At 41.0% G+C, this 14,650-nt stretch overlaps 1 protein-coding gene across 3 annotated transcripts in view; it reads left to right on the forward strand.

Annotated features, from left to right (window-relative positions):
* Positions 1-11,492, forward strand: part of APBB2 (amyloid beta precursor protein binding family B member 2) — a 243,694-nt gene extending 232,202 nt beyond the window's left edge. For all 3 annotated transcript variants that reach the window (XM_084856916.1, XM_084856917.1, XM_084856914.1), the window contains 6 exons: positions 409-523; positions 2,099-2,186; positions 4,180-4,263; positions 5,768-5,883; positions 7,650-7,829; positions 9,705-11,492. In XM_084856916.1, coding sequence (XP_084713042.1) covers positions 409-523; positions 2,099-2,186; positions 4,180-4,263; positions 5,768-5,883; positions 7,650-7,829; positions 9,705-9,872 — 751 coding nt within the window. In that variant the 3' untranslated portion in view covers positions 9,873-11,492. The remainder of the gene's footprint in view (positions 1-408; positions 524-2,098; positions 2,187-4,179; positions 4,264-5,767; positions 5,884-7,649; positions 7,830-9,704) is intronic.
* The last annotated feature ends 3,158 nt before the right edge of the window (positions 11,493-14,650 follow it).

Here is a 14,650-nt window from a genome sequence, read left to right on the forward strand (position 1 = left end):
TCTGATTGGAAGTTCAAGCAGGGCATAACAAGATGTACCCTTGTTATTGGTTACCATAAAGATATTGGGGGGCATGCAAAATCAAACCGCCCTCTTCCCACTTCTCCAAAAGCACCCTCGGAAGCCTGACCCTAGCACATGCATGTCAACCTCAGTCTCAGGCTGCTTGCAGAAGTGCCAGGGTAAGGAAAAAGAGGGTTAGAACAAGCCCTTTTGCTTGCTTCTGCCTGCCTTCTCTGTAAAATAGGCAGGCAAAGGGAGTTGCTGCTGTCGCTGCCTCCGCCAATGATGGGCAGCAACAACATCGTGTTATGACCTTTCTATTGTCTTCTGTCTTTCAATTGAAGCAGCTCTTTTTGTATGTGGGTGCCGTTAGTTTTAATATACTAATTAATTTTGTTTGCACAGGGACTTTGCGTACGTAGCAAGAGATCGAGAGACAAGGATTTTGAAATGCCACGTGTTTCGATGTGACACACCAGCAAAAGCCATTGCCACAAGCCTGCACGAAATTTGTTCTAAGGCAAGCTTTCTTATTGTTTAAAGTATCAGAAGGCCATACTTGAAGATTTTCCTTGTTTTCCCTGCAACTAGGATTAAGTGAATATGCTCCTATACCATGATCCCAAGTATGTTACATAGAAGTAAGTCTCACTGATTTCAGTGGAATGTGCTTCCATGTAATTGTAGTACAGGACAGACTGCACCTTCCATACAAACAAATGCATGGCAAAACACTCCTGTAAAGGAAAAGCTGCTCAAAATGGAGGATTGGATCCAGACTTAGACATACCTAGAACAGACCCACTGAAATCAATGGGACTTAAGTTAGTCATGACTTGTTTCAGTGTGTCTGCTTTAAGTATGGCTAAATCTGGATCCAACCCAGAGTATACAGAAGCAAAAGATGTCCCATCTGATGTCTCCCCGCTTTTAAGCCCCACCCCACTCTTCAGCTGCTTCTCTCACAAGGTTTCAGCTGTGAGTTTTTAACCTAGCCCATGGAGGTGCTGGTCCCTACTGGAATGGGTTTATTATTTAATTGCGTTTTGTTACACTCATGTAAATCATCTTAAGAGACCTGTTTTCAGATCAAGAAAAATAAAGATGTATATAGCTCTTATGGCTTCCAGGGCAACATGGGATTACCAAGTGACAGCATCCTATGGGAGGCCACTGGAGCAGACACCTGATGCCTTAGACTAAGGCATGTAGTGTTGTGCGGACATAGCTACCTCAGGGCAGGGGCAGAAAAGCGCTTAGGATAGCACGAGTTACCCATAGCTTGTTGCCCTCATTATTGCTTATGTGGCAGGCACCACACACCTGCAAATGTGTCATGAAGGGGCTTTGTGCTCAGCTGTTCTGCTCCAAACGGTCGCGATAGTGGTTGAAGTGCAGTAGCATCATCCCAGGCTGTTGCGCCCATCTTGTGTCCTTTGTCAGCTTCCAGCAACCATATTGTAATTTGCCTTTGCAGTAGCCCTACAAATTGCATGTGTGATGTGGGAGCGTAAGTATCAGGCTCCTAGAGTAATGTAAATACAAATAATGTTTATATACAAAGCTTTTTGTAGTAGTACATTTCATAAAGACTACAAATACATTCTGGTAAATCAGGAAAAACACGTTAAGTTTCCCAGTTGGTCTGGCATGATTTTTTCCAAGTGTTGCTTTGCACTGTGGATTTAGGTCCCCTAAACTTGTCCATTGCAGGCACATGCAGAAATGAACTCCACAGAGCTTACTGGAGTTTACTCCAAAGTAAGTGTGCAGTCATTTTATACATATTTGGGAGTAAGCTCCATTAGATTACATCCAGACTTTAGTCAAAGTTAGAGTAGACCTATTGAAATCAATGGGGTTTAGGTTGCTCATGATCCAGTGAATTTAGTGGAACTTACTCCTGAGTAGACATGACTAGGATTGGGCTGCCAGCTTCTTAACCAGTCCGATTTATGGTATAAAAGAGAGAGCCCTTTAAAGAAAACCCTTTTTAAGGATTGAAAAACCCTGGATTACAAAGTTAGAGCAAGTAAAATCCATGCTACTGTACTATATGGTCTAAAGAATACTGTATCACTGCCATATTCTCCAGATTATGGCTGAACGGAAAAATGCCAAAGCTGTGGCTTGCAGCTCATTACAAGAGCGGACGAACGTCACCCTTGATGTTCCCTTGCAAGGTATCGTATGGCTGGGATATTATCTTCACTGCACAAACTCTTATTGTTTACTGTTTATACTATTAAATAACCACTAAAAAGTCTTAAAACGTTTATGGCTTGTTTCCAGAGAGGTAGTCATTTTAGTCCATTGCAGTAAAAACAACAAAGAGCCTTGGAGCACCTTAAACACTTTTATTCTGGCATACATTTTGTGGACTGGTCCATGAATGCTTATGCCATGATAAATGTGTTGCTCTTTATGCTAGTATTTATATTCATGGTATGCAAGATTTGCTAAATAGACTTGTCTATTTTTAACTGGTGGAAAGATTGGACCGTATTTGTCTTAAAAAAAAAAAAAGCTTAGACATCCTACTTTAGATCCAGACATCTGGATTTCCTTATTAAGTATGAACATCAAAACCTATGTGAACTGCAGAGAAGATTATAGAACAGTAAGTAAAGAGCCCACAACCAGGACTGCGATTTTAGGTTTTGTGGGGTGGTTGGGAACAAGGTTCACAAGCCTACTCCCGAATGCATTCAGTATTAAATTACAAAAAAGTAAATTACAACACATTTCAGGAACATTGTCTGTGGTTACTTTTATGCCTCAAAACAAGCAGATATGTTTCTTAATCAGTAATCACATATGGTCTTGACACATGAAATGCTGCTCCTGCCTCCTATAACTTAAAACTATTGTTACCTTGCAAAAGAGAGCATTTTTGTCAGTGACTAGCCAACAAGTTCCAAGCAGTGTTCTGGACTTAGTTACACTCTAAGTTGGCTGTAAAAGGTTATGTGTATCTACTTGTGAATTGTTGGCAGAGATGTCAATATAAATGTTCAGTATTGGTGTAGTATCAATGCAGCGTCATGCTTTGTAGTGATGTATTGATTCAGCAATAGGTACTTCCACCCTAAGTATGTTTCTTTTGACTCAGCAAATCATAGATGTGGGGTCTTAACCACTTGTGTTGACAATGTAGTAAGCTAAGCCCAACCTTTTATTATTTATTATTTATTAAAAATATTTATTGGCTGCCTTTCAGGGCAGAAGTCGTCCCAAGGCAGCTAACAAAATAAAATACATAAAAACAGTTAAAATATTAAAAGTGATAGAAACATAAACACAATAAAATAGCAATAAAAACCACAATAAAAGCCAACAATATATCTAAATAGCTATATCTGGTATTTTTCATACCAACTGTGACATAGGCTTCATTGACTGGTGTGGAATCAAAAACAAATTAATATCCTGATTTCTTATAAATCAATTGCCAAACTTTAGAGCAGGGATGGGCAACTTGCAGCCCTCCAGATGTTGTTGGACTGCAACTGCTATCAGCCCTAGCCAGCATAGCCACTAATGAGGGATCCTGGGAGTTGTTGTCCAACAACATCTGGAGGGTCAGAAGTTGCCTGTCCCTGCCTTAAAGAGATTGCTCAATGTCTTTTACACACAGAGCTGCCTTATACCAAGTGAGACCATTGGTCCATCCACTCTAGTACAATCGAGTGAGTCTGGTTAACAGTGGCTCTCCAGGGTCTTTCCCAGTTTTCCTGCCTGTGATCCTTTTAACTGCAAATGTGCTATGACACTACCAGCCTTTGCACTATGACAACTACCAGCCCTATTTCCCAGTCTTTGTGCAGAACATGAGCATAATCCTGTGGATTTTGAGACATGATTAGGTAAGCTTCCTTAGATCCTGACACTGAAACACAGCTCTCCCTGTCTCTCTGTCTGTCTCTTTTTCCCTCTCTCTCTCATATAAGAGAGAGAATTTACTTCACATGACTGAAAGGTTATGGTGTGCTTTATTTTCCCCAGAAATTAGCTACGATCCTTTTTAATAGGTAGAAGGAGCACAGATTTATTGGAATCAATACTAGTATCCCTAGAGATCAATTACTTGGCACATTATTTTTTTCTGTCATTAAAATAAGGATCTTTTGCCTGATGTGAATGTTGAGAAGAAATTGATTTTTTGTTCCCATGCAGTAGATTTCCCAACACCAAAGACTGAGCTGGTCCAGAAGTTCCATGTACAGTACTTGGGCATGTTGCCTGTAGCGAAGCCAGTGGGTACGTAGCATCGTTGTTCATAACTACCTTAAAATTTGATCTTCAACATCTGAGAGCTAATTTCTGTCTGCTCTTCACAGGTGGCCATGCATCCTTGGGTAGAGTGCTTATTCTAAAGTCTTTGAATGACATGTAGTGTGGATCCAGAGAGTGGCAGTTAACATCCCAAATCCATTATGTGGTATAAAGGGTTTGATGCAGTTTGTACTAGATACGAGGTTACTGGAAATCTGGGAGGAGGTGTATGACATGAAAGACCAAGTTAATTATGAGAGTTAATGTAGTCAACCTTCTGAGATCCAAAGAACAATGTGTCTGGCAGAGCTTTCAGCTTCCATTTTTTAAGAAAGAGCTGCCCCTTCCCAATGCTGCATGGCAAACCACTTCTGAAACTGGGCAGGGGCGGGGGGAGATTTAAATAGCAGTTTGTGATAGGGCCTGTGGGTGGGTGGAGGTGCCTCCAGTTCCAAGAAGAAAAAGGTCAGAAACTTCAATTCCTTGTGCACACCTAAGTGCCCTTTGGATCCTGGTCAGTATTCCCAAGGCAATACTGTTAGGGTTTGCTACTCCCATCTTAAATACTGGCAGTCAAAGTGAGAAGAAGAGTAGCATAACAGTTGCTTCAGCTCTGATTTCACACAACTAAAGAAAAGTGATCCTCGGGTATGATAGCCAGTCTTATGCCAGAATTATTTTTTTAAATCTTCATTTAAAAAAAATGAAAGCAATATCTTCTCTCTTCAGCTCTCAGATGACGATGATGATGATGATCCGGATCTTACCCTTCCCACAAAGGTCTCAGGGTAGCATAGATAGGTTAAATCTTGTTTCATCCTCATAACACTTCTGTGTAGGTTAGGCTGGGTGAGTGACCAAACAACCAGAAAGTTTCAAGCCCAACATTTTATCCACCAACACTGTTTGTAGCATTTTAGCCTGTTCCTCAGCCCTCCACAAAAAAGGCTGCCAGAGCAGCTTACAAAGATCAATAATAAGACAGTCCCTGCCCTCAAATCTGGAAGACATGACACAAAAGGAAAAGGGATAGGGAGGGAGGAGGAACAAAGTACAAACTCAGGAGCTAGTTCAGGGCTGAGGAACCTCAGGCCCAGGGGCCAGATATGGCTGTCCTGGGCCCCCGATCCGGTCCTCCAAGTTTTCCCAAATGGCCACGCTCCCTCCCCTGGCCCCACCCACTTTCCCCCAAGCATTTGGTCGTTTCCTATCTTTTGTGCAGGTTTCCCCACCTCTAAAAAGTCGAAATGTGTCTCCTTAGGCTTAGTCACTGGCAGTAGGAGCTTTAAGCTACAGTTTGCCTTTGGCTTTGCCCACCACTGGGATGTGGCCTCCAAGAGCTTTTCCAAATTGGATTCGACCCTTGGGCTGAAAGAGGTTCCCCGCCCCTGCACTAGTTCTTAGTTATGAAGTTTTTATAACAGCCAGCTCTGTCTCTCTGCAGAACCGACTGAGTGATCTTGCTGTTTCTCTCCCTCTGCAACTGCAGGCATGGACACACTGAATGGTGCTATAGAAAGTCTCATGGGTTCCTCTAGTAGAGAGGGCTGGATGCCTGTCACCATGAACGTTGCTGATGCTACAGTGACAGTCATCAGTGAAGAGGTAAGGCACAACCTGGCTTCTCTAAAATTACAAATGCTTCATCTGCAATGGATTTGACAGTAGAAATTGGAACTTTTATTTATCCGGTGCTTTATTTTTCTCAACCTTTCTTTTTATTCAAGTATATTGGAGATAAATAAAAGCCACCATATGCAGTGTCAGAACAGATTTGGTAGCAATTTAGGATTTGCATGGCATTTTCAAGACATTCTCTTATGCCGTATGTTACTATAAAAATAACAGAACTGTCAATTTAATAAACATCATGTGAAAGAGAACTTGCAAAACCAATTAGACTTTCAGTCAAATGATACTTGCCTAAGATTTGATAGAAAATTGAATGACCAGCACAGATCTCAGCTACCATCTAATATAGAATTAAGGAAGTAATTAAGCAGAGTTAAGGAAGCATGCTCAGCTCTGCTGGCTTGTGGCCCCAATGTGTAATATTTACATATGAGCCTGTGAAATTGCCTTATCTAGTCACATCATTGGTCCATCTAGTCCAGCTTCATCTGCTCTGACCAGCAGTGCCTTTTCCAGCCCAGTTACCTGAGATATGTCTAGTTGGAGATGTGAGGGGTTGAGCATGTGTCCTGCATGCAAAGCATCAACGCTTCTAATAGCTAACTCGATGCATGCTGACAGCAGTGGAGCCATTCTGAGAAACAAAGAGGTGGTATCAGCATGCTTGGGGGAACCCTCTGATTTGCAGAAAAAAAGACCACACCAAAAGGGGGCAGCTCCCCTCAACAACAGTCTAATGAGGACAGAACATGGTAGGTGGACCGCAGAAGCCAAGGAAAGGAAACTGAAACAGAGGGGGGTGGGGAGTGAATTGGCTTGATAGAGCCCCTTACAGCTTATGGCGTCCTGGAGGAAGGCATGGCTGGCTGGCAGGCTGAACAGAAGCACTCCTGTTAGAGGGTGAGGATTCAATGCAACGTTTTGTTGCAGGTTATAGGGAAACATCTGCACATAGGAAGCTGCCTTATACCGAGTCAGACCATTGTTGACCCACCTAATGTTGCCAACTCTGGCTGGCAGCAGCTTTCCAGGGTTTCAGACAGGAGCCTTTCCCAGCTGGGGATTGAACCTGAGACCTTCTGCCTGCAAAGCACCTGCTCCGCCACCAAGCTACACATGCACACAAGAGTTAAACTCTAGCCACCTTCCCCATTTTCTCCCCCCTCTTCACAAAGTTGATCAGTGCTGACCTGTGCTCAGTACTGCATGAGTGTCTCTGGGTCATGACCAAAGTGTTTTACTAACCATGTCAGGTAGACAGCACAGAGATTTTCACCAAGCACTCCCTGGTGATTCTGTAGGCTAAGGTTCTGTAGGCTAAGGAAAACAGATTTGTAGTTCCTTCTTCATGCTTCCACAGATAAGCAACCTTTACTTTTTGGTTAATGCAGCTATGTCTCTTATATAGTCTTTACTGAAGTACTTGCTTAAGTTGATTTTTCTATAAAAGAAAGACATTTTTATTGTGATGCTTGGTGACCATTTATATGAAAATCACGTACTGGAAGAGTACTGTCTTTGTGTGGCCCTTCATGTATGCTTCCAATCATGGGATGCTCAATGGCAACAACTTTAGTCAAACTTTTCTCTGTGTTTTGGAAATTTGCTGTAAGTCTGCTCACTTGGCCCATAATTGGTGCTATTCGAAGAATCAATACTTCAGCAACCAGACTAGTCAGCATTAAAACCCTAGCTCTAAAACTAAATTGTAGTAATGAGAACTCTTCCTGCCTAACTAGAATGAAGAGGAAATTGTGGTGGAATGTCGTGTGCGGTTCTTGTCTTTTATGGGAGTGGGTAAGGATGTCCATACGTTCGCCTTCATTATGGATACGGGAAACCAGCATTTCGAGTGCCACGTTTTCTGGTGTGAGCCCAATGCTGGCAATGTATCAGAAGCTGTCCAGGCTGCTTGTATGGTAAGTAACCACAGTACAGTTTGTATAAGTAGTGGGAAATTTAAACAAAGCAGTGTATTAAATCCCTCTTGAATTTTTGTTTTGTGGTATTTAGTGTTAACGCCATATGAAGCTGTATGTAAGTAAAAGAGTTCTAGTTAATTTTTCAAATTGCCCTGATAAATTGATCACACTCTTCAGTTCTGCACTTGGATCTTAACATTTAACACCATGATTCTAAACATTAGTGACAGCTCTCCCTGCCTCCTCTACTTAAATGCTGTTAGCAGTCAATATTGCAAACTATTACGTGCACAGACTGAAAACCACATAAGTAGCATAAAGTATCAGAAGCAAGGAAACCAGCTCCAGTACTTTGCAAGAGAGCAAATTCTGTAATGTGCCATTACAGAAAGGAGACAATGGAAAGAACAAATTACAAGATTGATGAGAATAACCAGAATTCCCTGCTTCAGTGGTATTATTCAGCATCTGCTTCCAAAGTGTTTGGTGGGTATCATCCTTTAAAACTGTCAAGTGCTCCCTTGGGCTAGTGGAGGAAATATTAGCACTAACCAGAGAGTGAGCAGAGCAGCATCTGGAGATCAGAGCAGGGTAATAGTCAGTCCCAGCCACTACCGTCAAGTTATATTAGTTTCGATTTAGAGGCTTATGTCTTATGACAAAGCTTCCAATATGCAGAGGGGTTATCCTTTTGCTAAAAAAGGAAGTCCTGTTGTATTATTAAATCATTAATAATTATTTACTTACTTACTTACTTACTTACTTCTGTCCTTCCGTCCTTCCTTCCTATGGCTTGGATCCAAACCAACACTCCATCAGCAAGAGCATCCCCTCATTGGAGTTCTGTTCACAGGACCCTCCCATCAGTTGAAGAATGGGAAGAGGCCATTTTTGCTTATTCCCTTACTCCCCTGTGGCCCTTTGAACCCCCCAAGTCTGTTCCAGCTGGGGAAACTGTCTGGAACAGTGTAGGGAATGGTGCAGGGAACACAGAGGAGAGGGGAAATTGGTGAAAATCACCCCTGGTCTTCGTCCAGCGGAAGCCTCTCCAGCAGAGTCGCTTCCATGGATAGAAGGAGGTGTTCCATTTGCAGAAGGAACTCAGGATCCAACCCTATATTTATAGAAGTACACTCAATAATTTCACTCTCTGGCTGGATCACAAATATAAAATGATGGAATGCAGTTACAATACAGCATGATAAAACAACCATCTTAAAACAACTTGTGGTCTAAGCATTTCCAGCAGAGAGAATAAAATCAGATGACTGAAAAAATTTGGAACACAGAAGCAGTAGTTTTAAAAAAGTAAACTCACAGATGTTTTAAAGACCTAAGAGAATTTTAAAAGTTTTCACCTAGTGCTGGAATGACCATTATGAAGGCACCAGGCGTCCATCTCTGGGGAGGGCATTTCACAACCAGGGTGCCACCACTGAGAAAGCTGCCTCCCTAATAGGCACCCAGCTCACATCACTTGGTAGGAGGTAAGTGTTGTCTACAGTGAAATGTAATAATTGTCCTGAGAATAGGAAGAAACTGCTAAAACAGAGAAATACCTGTTCTCATACTGTAGGGTGCTGTGTCTATGAGCAGGCCTACAGAACTTGGGATTCACTAAGCCTTCCTCAGTCCCATGCAAGTAGCGAACGGGAGGTTTAAGAAACCCTTTGTGAATCGCCATACTTAGCTGATGGGTGCATTTAGGCCGGTGGCTCACAATTTGTGCAGGCCTGTCCACGCAAAGGCAAATCCTGATCGTTCTGCAGATTCTGCAGTTACTGCACCTGTATGGCTTGGCAGAATGTTTTCAGTAAAGCTGAAGTAACAGCACCATGCTAATGATTGTGGAACACCTTTGCTTTCTTGCAGCTACGGTATCAGAAGTGCTTGGTAGCCAGACCTCCTTCACAAAAACTCCGACCACCACCACCTCCTGCAGACTCAATGACCAGAAGAGTCACAACTAATGTAAAACGAGGGGTATTGTCCCTCATTGACACTTTGAAACAGAAACGCCCTGTTACCGACACGCCATAGCAGCTTTGAGGGAAAACAAGGTTTCTTAGAACATCTAGCAGAAGATACAGTAGCCACATTAAAGAAGATGAACTGATTTTTGGCCTTCCAGTTTAATTTGGTGATGCTTTGTCTTCAGAGAATTTACCCATATCAGAATAATATTAGACAAGCATGTTCTCTGGTTCTTGCCACCATCATGTGATATGAAAAGAAGCATGAGTAATTTTTTTTGCTGTGAGTTATGCATCATGAGAAGTGGAAGGTCTGCTTTCCAACTGTAAATATTATGAGCATTACTTAAATTCACCCATACACAAGGAAGTAATCTGGCACATCACTCCCGGCCCCTGGAGAGAACCATGCCCAAATTGATACCCATCACCATCCTGAGCTGGATTTGTCACAAGCAGTCCTTAAATCCTACCGCACTTTGCCCTCATTTTAAACACTGAAGTACATACCAAGTATTAGTTACTATTGTATTATTGTAATATGAATACTAGGCTTTTTATTTTTTACAGAACTTCATTCATTAACCAACTTTCCATCTTGTGCACCATAGTAATAATTTTTAATCTTTTGTGTCTGCAAGTTGAGCATGCTTCAACATGACAAGTTTCTTACACCAATAGCACTTCTACGTAGGAAAGAGTGTGCAAACAATATTATAATTTGTGACAATCACATTCATCCATTTCACTGCATATAGCCGTGCTGGAAAGCTGCCCCTGGTCACCTTTTCTCAGTGCCCATGTATACACAACAAAATAGAGAGCTGTGCAATATTGTCACATCACACATATAGTTTGTGTGCTTGTTCTTACACTGAAGTGCTGCCCATGTGGGAAAACTGGAATATTTGAAGTGGCCTTCAGTCTTGAAATTGTGTTTGTTTAAATGCTAAACCATATTTAAGAGTTCAGAAAATACTTTGGCTTTCCATTTTGAAACAAACAACCCCCAGCACTGGTGACACTAAGGTTTAAGTGCCCCTTACATTTTCATAGGTGCTGGTCTATGCTTTTGTATATATTCATCCTGATACATGGGGGAAGCTAGGCATTGGCATGCCCATGAGTCTCGGAGACTAAAAAAAAGTAAAACAGAACCAGTGGCTTTCCTCTATTACAAAATGCATGCAATAGAATAGGCCCATGCATTAAAAATGTAACTGGTACTTGACAAGTAGTATATGGATGTCAGCGCACCAAAAATGGAATTTCAGTAATACAACATGAGGAAAACATCTTTAATGAGAAGGGGAAGAAAAACTCATTTGTTACTTTCCTTACCATTAGAGCTGCACAAGGCAACCTAGTGAGTTTACTTATGTTTTTCCTTACTTGAGCTCTAACATTTGAAATAAGTCCTATTGCATTTCTTCCCACCAAGGCTGGGTGCTAAACCAGTAGCTTTATGACACACATTAATGACATTTTTGCTGTACAAGATCTATTCTAATTTGCAGCCTTCTGAGAAACTATATTTTACTGCGAATTAAACTAAGAAATTATACATTCTCTAATAGATTTTGTGTGTGTCAACACAAGGTCAAACGTTTCGAGGTCTGAAATTCCAAGTAAAATTTGTCGTTTTGCAGATTCCATGACAAACACATCAAAGTTCCTTCTAACTTCTAATTGCACCTTACATTGTGTGTTGTTTCAAGGGGTTCTTTAATATTTTTATGTGTACTATTTATCATTCATATAATATGTAGCACAAGTTCACCTGCACAGCTGCCAAAGGAAAAGCCTTAGAATCCCAAATATGCTGTGGTCAGTCATGCCTTTGGTGTGAAGCTGGTTCAGTGTGTAGAACAGGCATGCAGAGAAAACAGGGAAGCCGGCCTTGGCTTTTGCACACCTTCTCTCCACCCTCCCCCCCCCCCCACCCAGAGCACAGAAAACCTTGCAAGGAAAACTGGAGATTATATGCATAGATGCCTACAGAAGTAAGCCCCATTTCTGTCATCCTTTCTACCGCCAAAAATTATGAATGCAATCCTATCTCCAATTTGTACAAAATGTTTGAAGTCCAGAGGGGAAAAGGCTAATGAGCCCTAGACTCACTCTCCTATCCTACAACTTGTGCAAAACAAAGGCATGTGTGAATCGGCCTATAGCAACCTTCTGGCACGCTGGTGCCCTCCAGACGTTAAGACTATCTTCCCTGGGGATCATAATTGGTGTAGACCGACATATGTGAAGGGCATAAGCCTGGGGAAGGCTGACCTATAATATCCCAACAAGGCAGGTAGAATGCTGGCCTTTAAAAATTCAGCAATGCCATTCCTGAGAGGAAGAGATGATAAGGCTGCTTGATGCAACATCATGTCCTGCGTAAATATTTGTTTCTGTTTAGGAGTACTGTGCACATAAGCATGCATGCTCAAATTTGTTTTGCCTACCTTTGAAGCTATTAGCTAATCGTAGCTTCCCACGAGTGCACACAGCAAAACAGAAATGTGTATTGTTCATGCGTGAGGACATACATGCTCTTTTCCTACACATAAATATTAGAGTGGGCAGTAGTTTATTGTAAACTGGTTCTGAGGCAAGTGAAAATAGCTAGAGAAAAATACTACAAAACAGAACAACTCAGAACAGGACAGAGCGAGAAGCCAGTGTGAACTGCTTAAAAAAACTCTCTGCGTCCACAATACTTCCATTTTTCTCACACCTTTTCACGCCCCAAAAGGTCCTCTTCCTTTTTTTACTCTTACTCTAGGGAACAGCAGCTGCTGTCAAGGATTGTGCTAACTTTGTTTTACATTATCCATAGGCAACGTAAGGCTACTTTACATGTGCGTATTTATCATTTGGCGACTGGAGCACCAAGTAGTGACTTGCATATGTGATTGTGCCACCATGCCCCACCCCTTTCATATCACTTTACATTGCTGCTCAGTGGAGTCAGTACATGCATTCAGCTGCAGGTCCTCAAGTACTGAATAATCATACATGCATGTGTAAACTAACCCGCTGTGTTCAAGATCTACCAGATGAAAAACATATTTATAATGGTCTTCCTCCATTTTTAAGAGGTATTTATTGCAGGGTAACAAGACCAGAACTGAGCCTATGCATAAAGATACATAAGTCTTTTTAGTTTAAAGAACCCTTTTTATGTTCTAGTTAACTGACATCACCACCTATGCAAAGCAAGTATAGGGAAATTTATCTTCTGTGTGAGAGAATAAATAACCCTAAAGGAGTGCAGCTGCATAGCTTAATAGATCTAAAAATTAGGGTTACCAGGCATTATAATTATAGAAATGACAAGTCAAGCACATAGTACTTTTAAAGTAGGCAGATGCTTGGATCTGGCTTAGCCAAGTACTTCCATTCTCAGCCCACTTAAAACATCATTTTTGCACCTACCCCATTTTCAGTAAGTGCATGCTGGCTAATGGCAGCCATCCTTCTCAAAAGTTGTTTATGAGTAATTCAGTAAATTGTACACAAGTAATTTTTTTATTATATGGCTATGCACTATGATCACAGCTATTTCATAGGAAATTAATCCCAGCTACTTTACAGGAAAGTAATTCAGTTGTATCTAATTAGCCAGCAGATGTTTTCTGGAGCACAACCTCTTCACATTCAGCAGAAATGCAATAGATATGCCTGCTGAAGGCATCAAGACAACAAAATACATCTTTTACAAGTAGTTTTGGATTAATTGTCATATTATTGTTTAATGTTCAGCATTAAGTTGCACTAGCTGAGAGTGGCATCCCATTCCTTAAAATCAAACTTTTTATACATAGCCAGGACACTTATTTAGCTGAACTTTGTTTATGGAATCTCCATGTACAGTTGCAGTATCTTTCTCTGACTACCAGAGGCAGAGGACAAACACAATAGGAAGGCCATCTTTATATCCTGCTTGTGAGCTTCCAGAGGCATCAAGCTGACCACAGCTGGAAACAGAATGCTGGATTAGATGGAGCTTGGTCTGATCCAGTAAGGCAGTTCTTTTCATGAAAAAACACAAGCTTTTTTCTACCATGGCCAAAATGTATGTATGGGTTGAGTGTGAACAAATGCCAATGACTTTACTCAATGTTGTAGTGACACTTCTGTTATCTATGCATTCTTTATATCTCACAAGGCAGCCATGTTCATTATGCCTTGGATGTTTCATGTCTTTTTTTGATTAACCTGTTAAATACAGCTTAAATATTTTATTTTATTTATTCTATTTTTACTGAAATATTCAATTATGTTGACATATCTTTATTACTGGATGTGATCTCGCAAATATATCCAGTGCTAAGTAATCTCAGTGTACTATAGGTTGCCAAACGACAGAAGATTTTTGTAATTATTTGTAGTCACCTTTTTAATTGAGTAGGTAGAAGTAAATGGCAAAATAATGTGTAAAGCTAACTTCTATTATTTTTTAAAACACAAAAAGCAAGTTAGATGCTGCTCTCACAGACCACCTCATTCATGTACTCTGTTGAAGGAAGGAAGGGAGATTGTTAACCAGTCATTTATAGTAGCTCAATGCCCTTCTTCTTTCCTTCAGTCTGCAGTAATTCTTTGATGCTGTTACTTTGTTTATACAAATCAACTATTTCTTTAAATATGTTTTTCATGTAAAAATGAAGAACCGCCTACAACAGGAAAGAAATTGCATGAAATGGCATCAGTCCTACTTCTATTACAGGGAGTTCTTAGTGATAAACTTAGTGTGCAGAAATGCCCTACTTTAAAAGGGAAGGGGTGGGCCTTTTATATTTAAGTATAAAAGCCTCCGAAAGCGAAGTACAAAGATGGCACCATTTA

The sequence above is a fragment of the Heloderma suspectum genome, chromosome 5 (assembly GCF_057233095.1).
Source record: "Heloderma suspectum isolate Gila_16-S chromosome 5, 16-S_ref, whole genome shotgun sequence".
In the NCBI taxonomy this organism is placed as follows: domain Eukaryota; kingdom Metazoa; phylum Chordata; class Lepidosauria; order Squamata; family Helodermatidae; genus Heloderma; species Heloderma suspectum.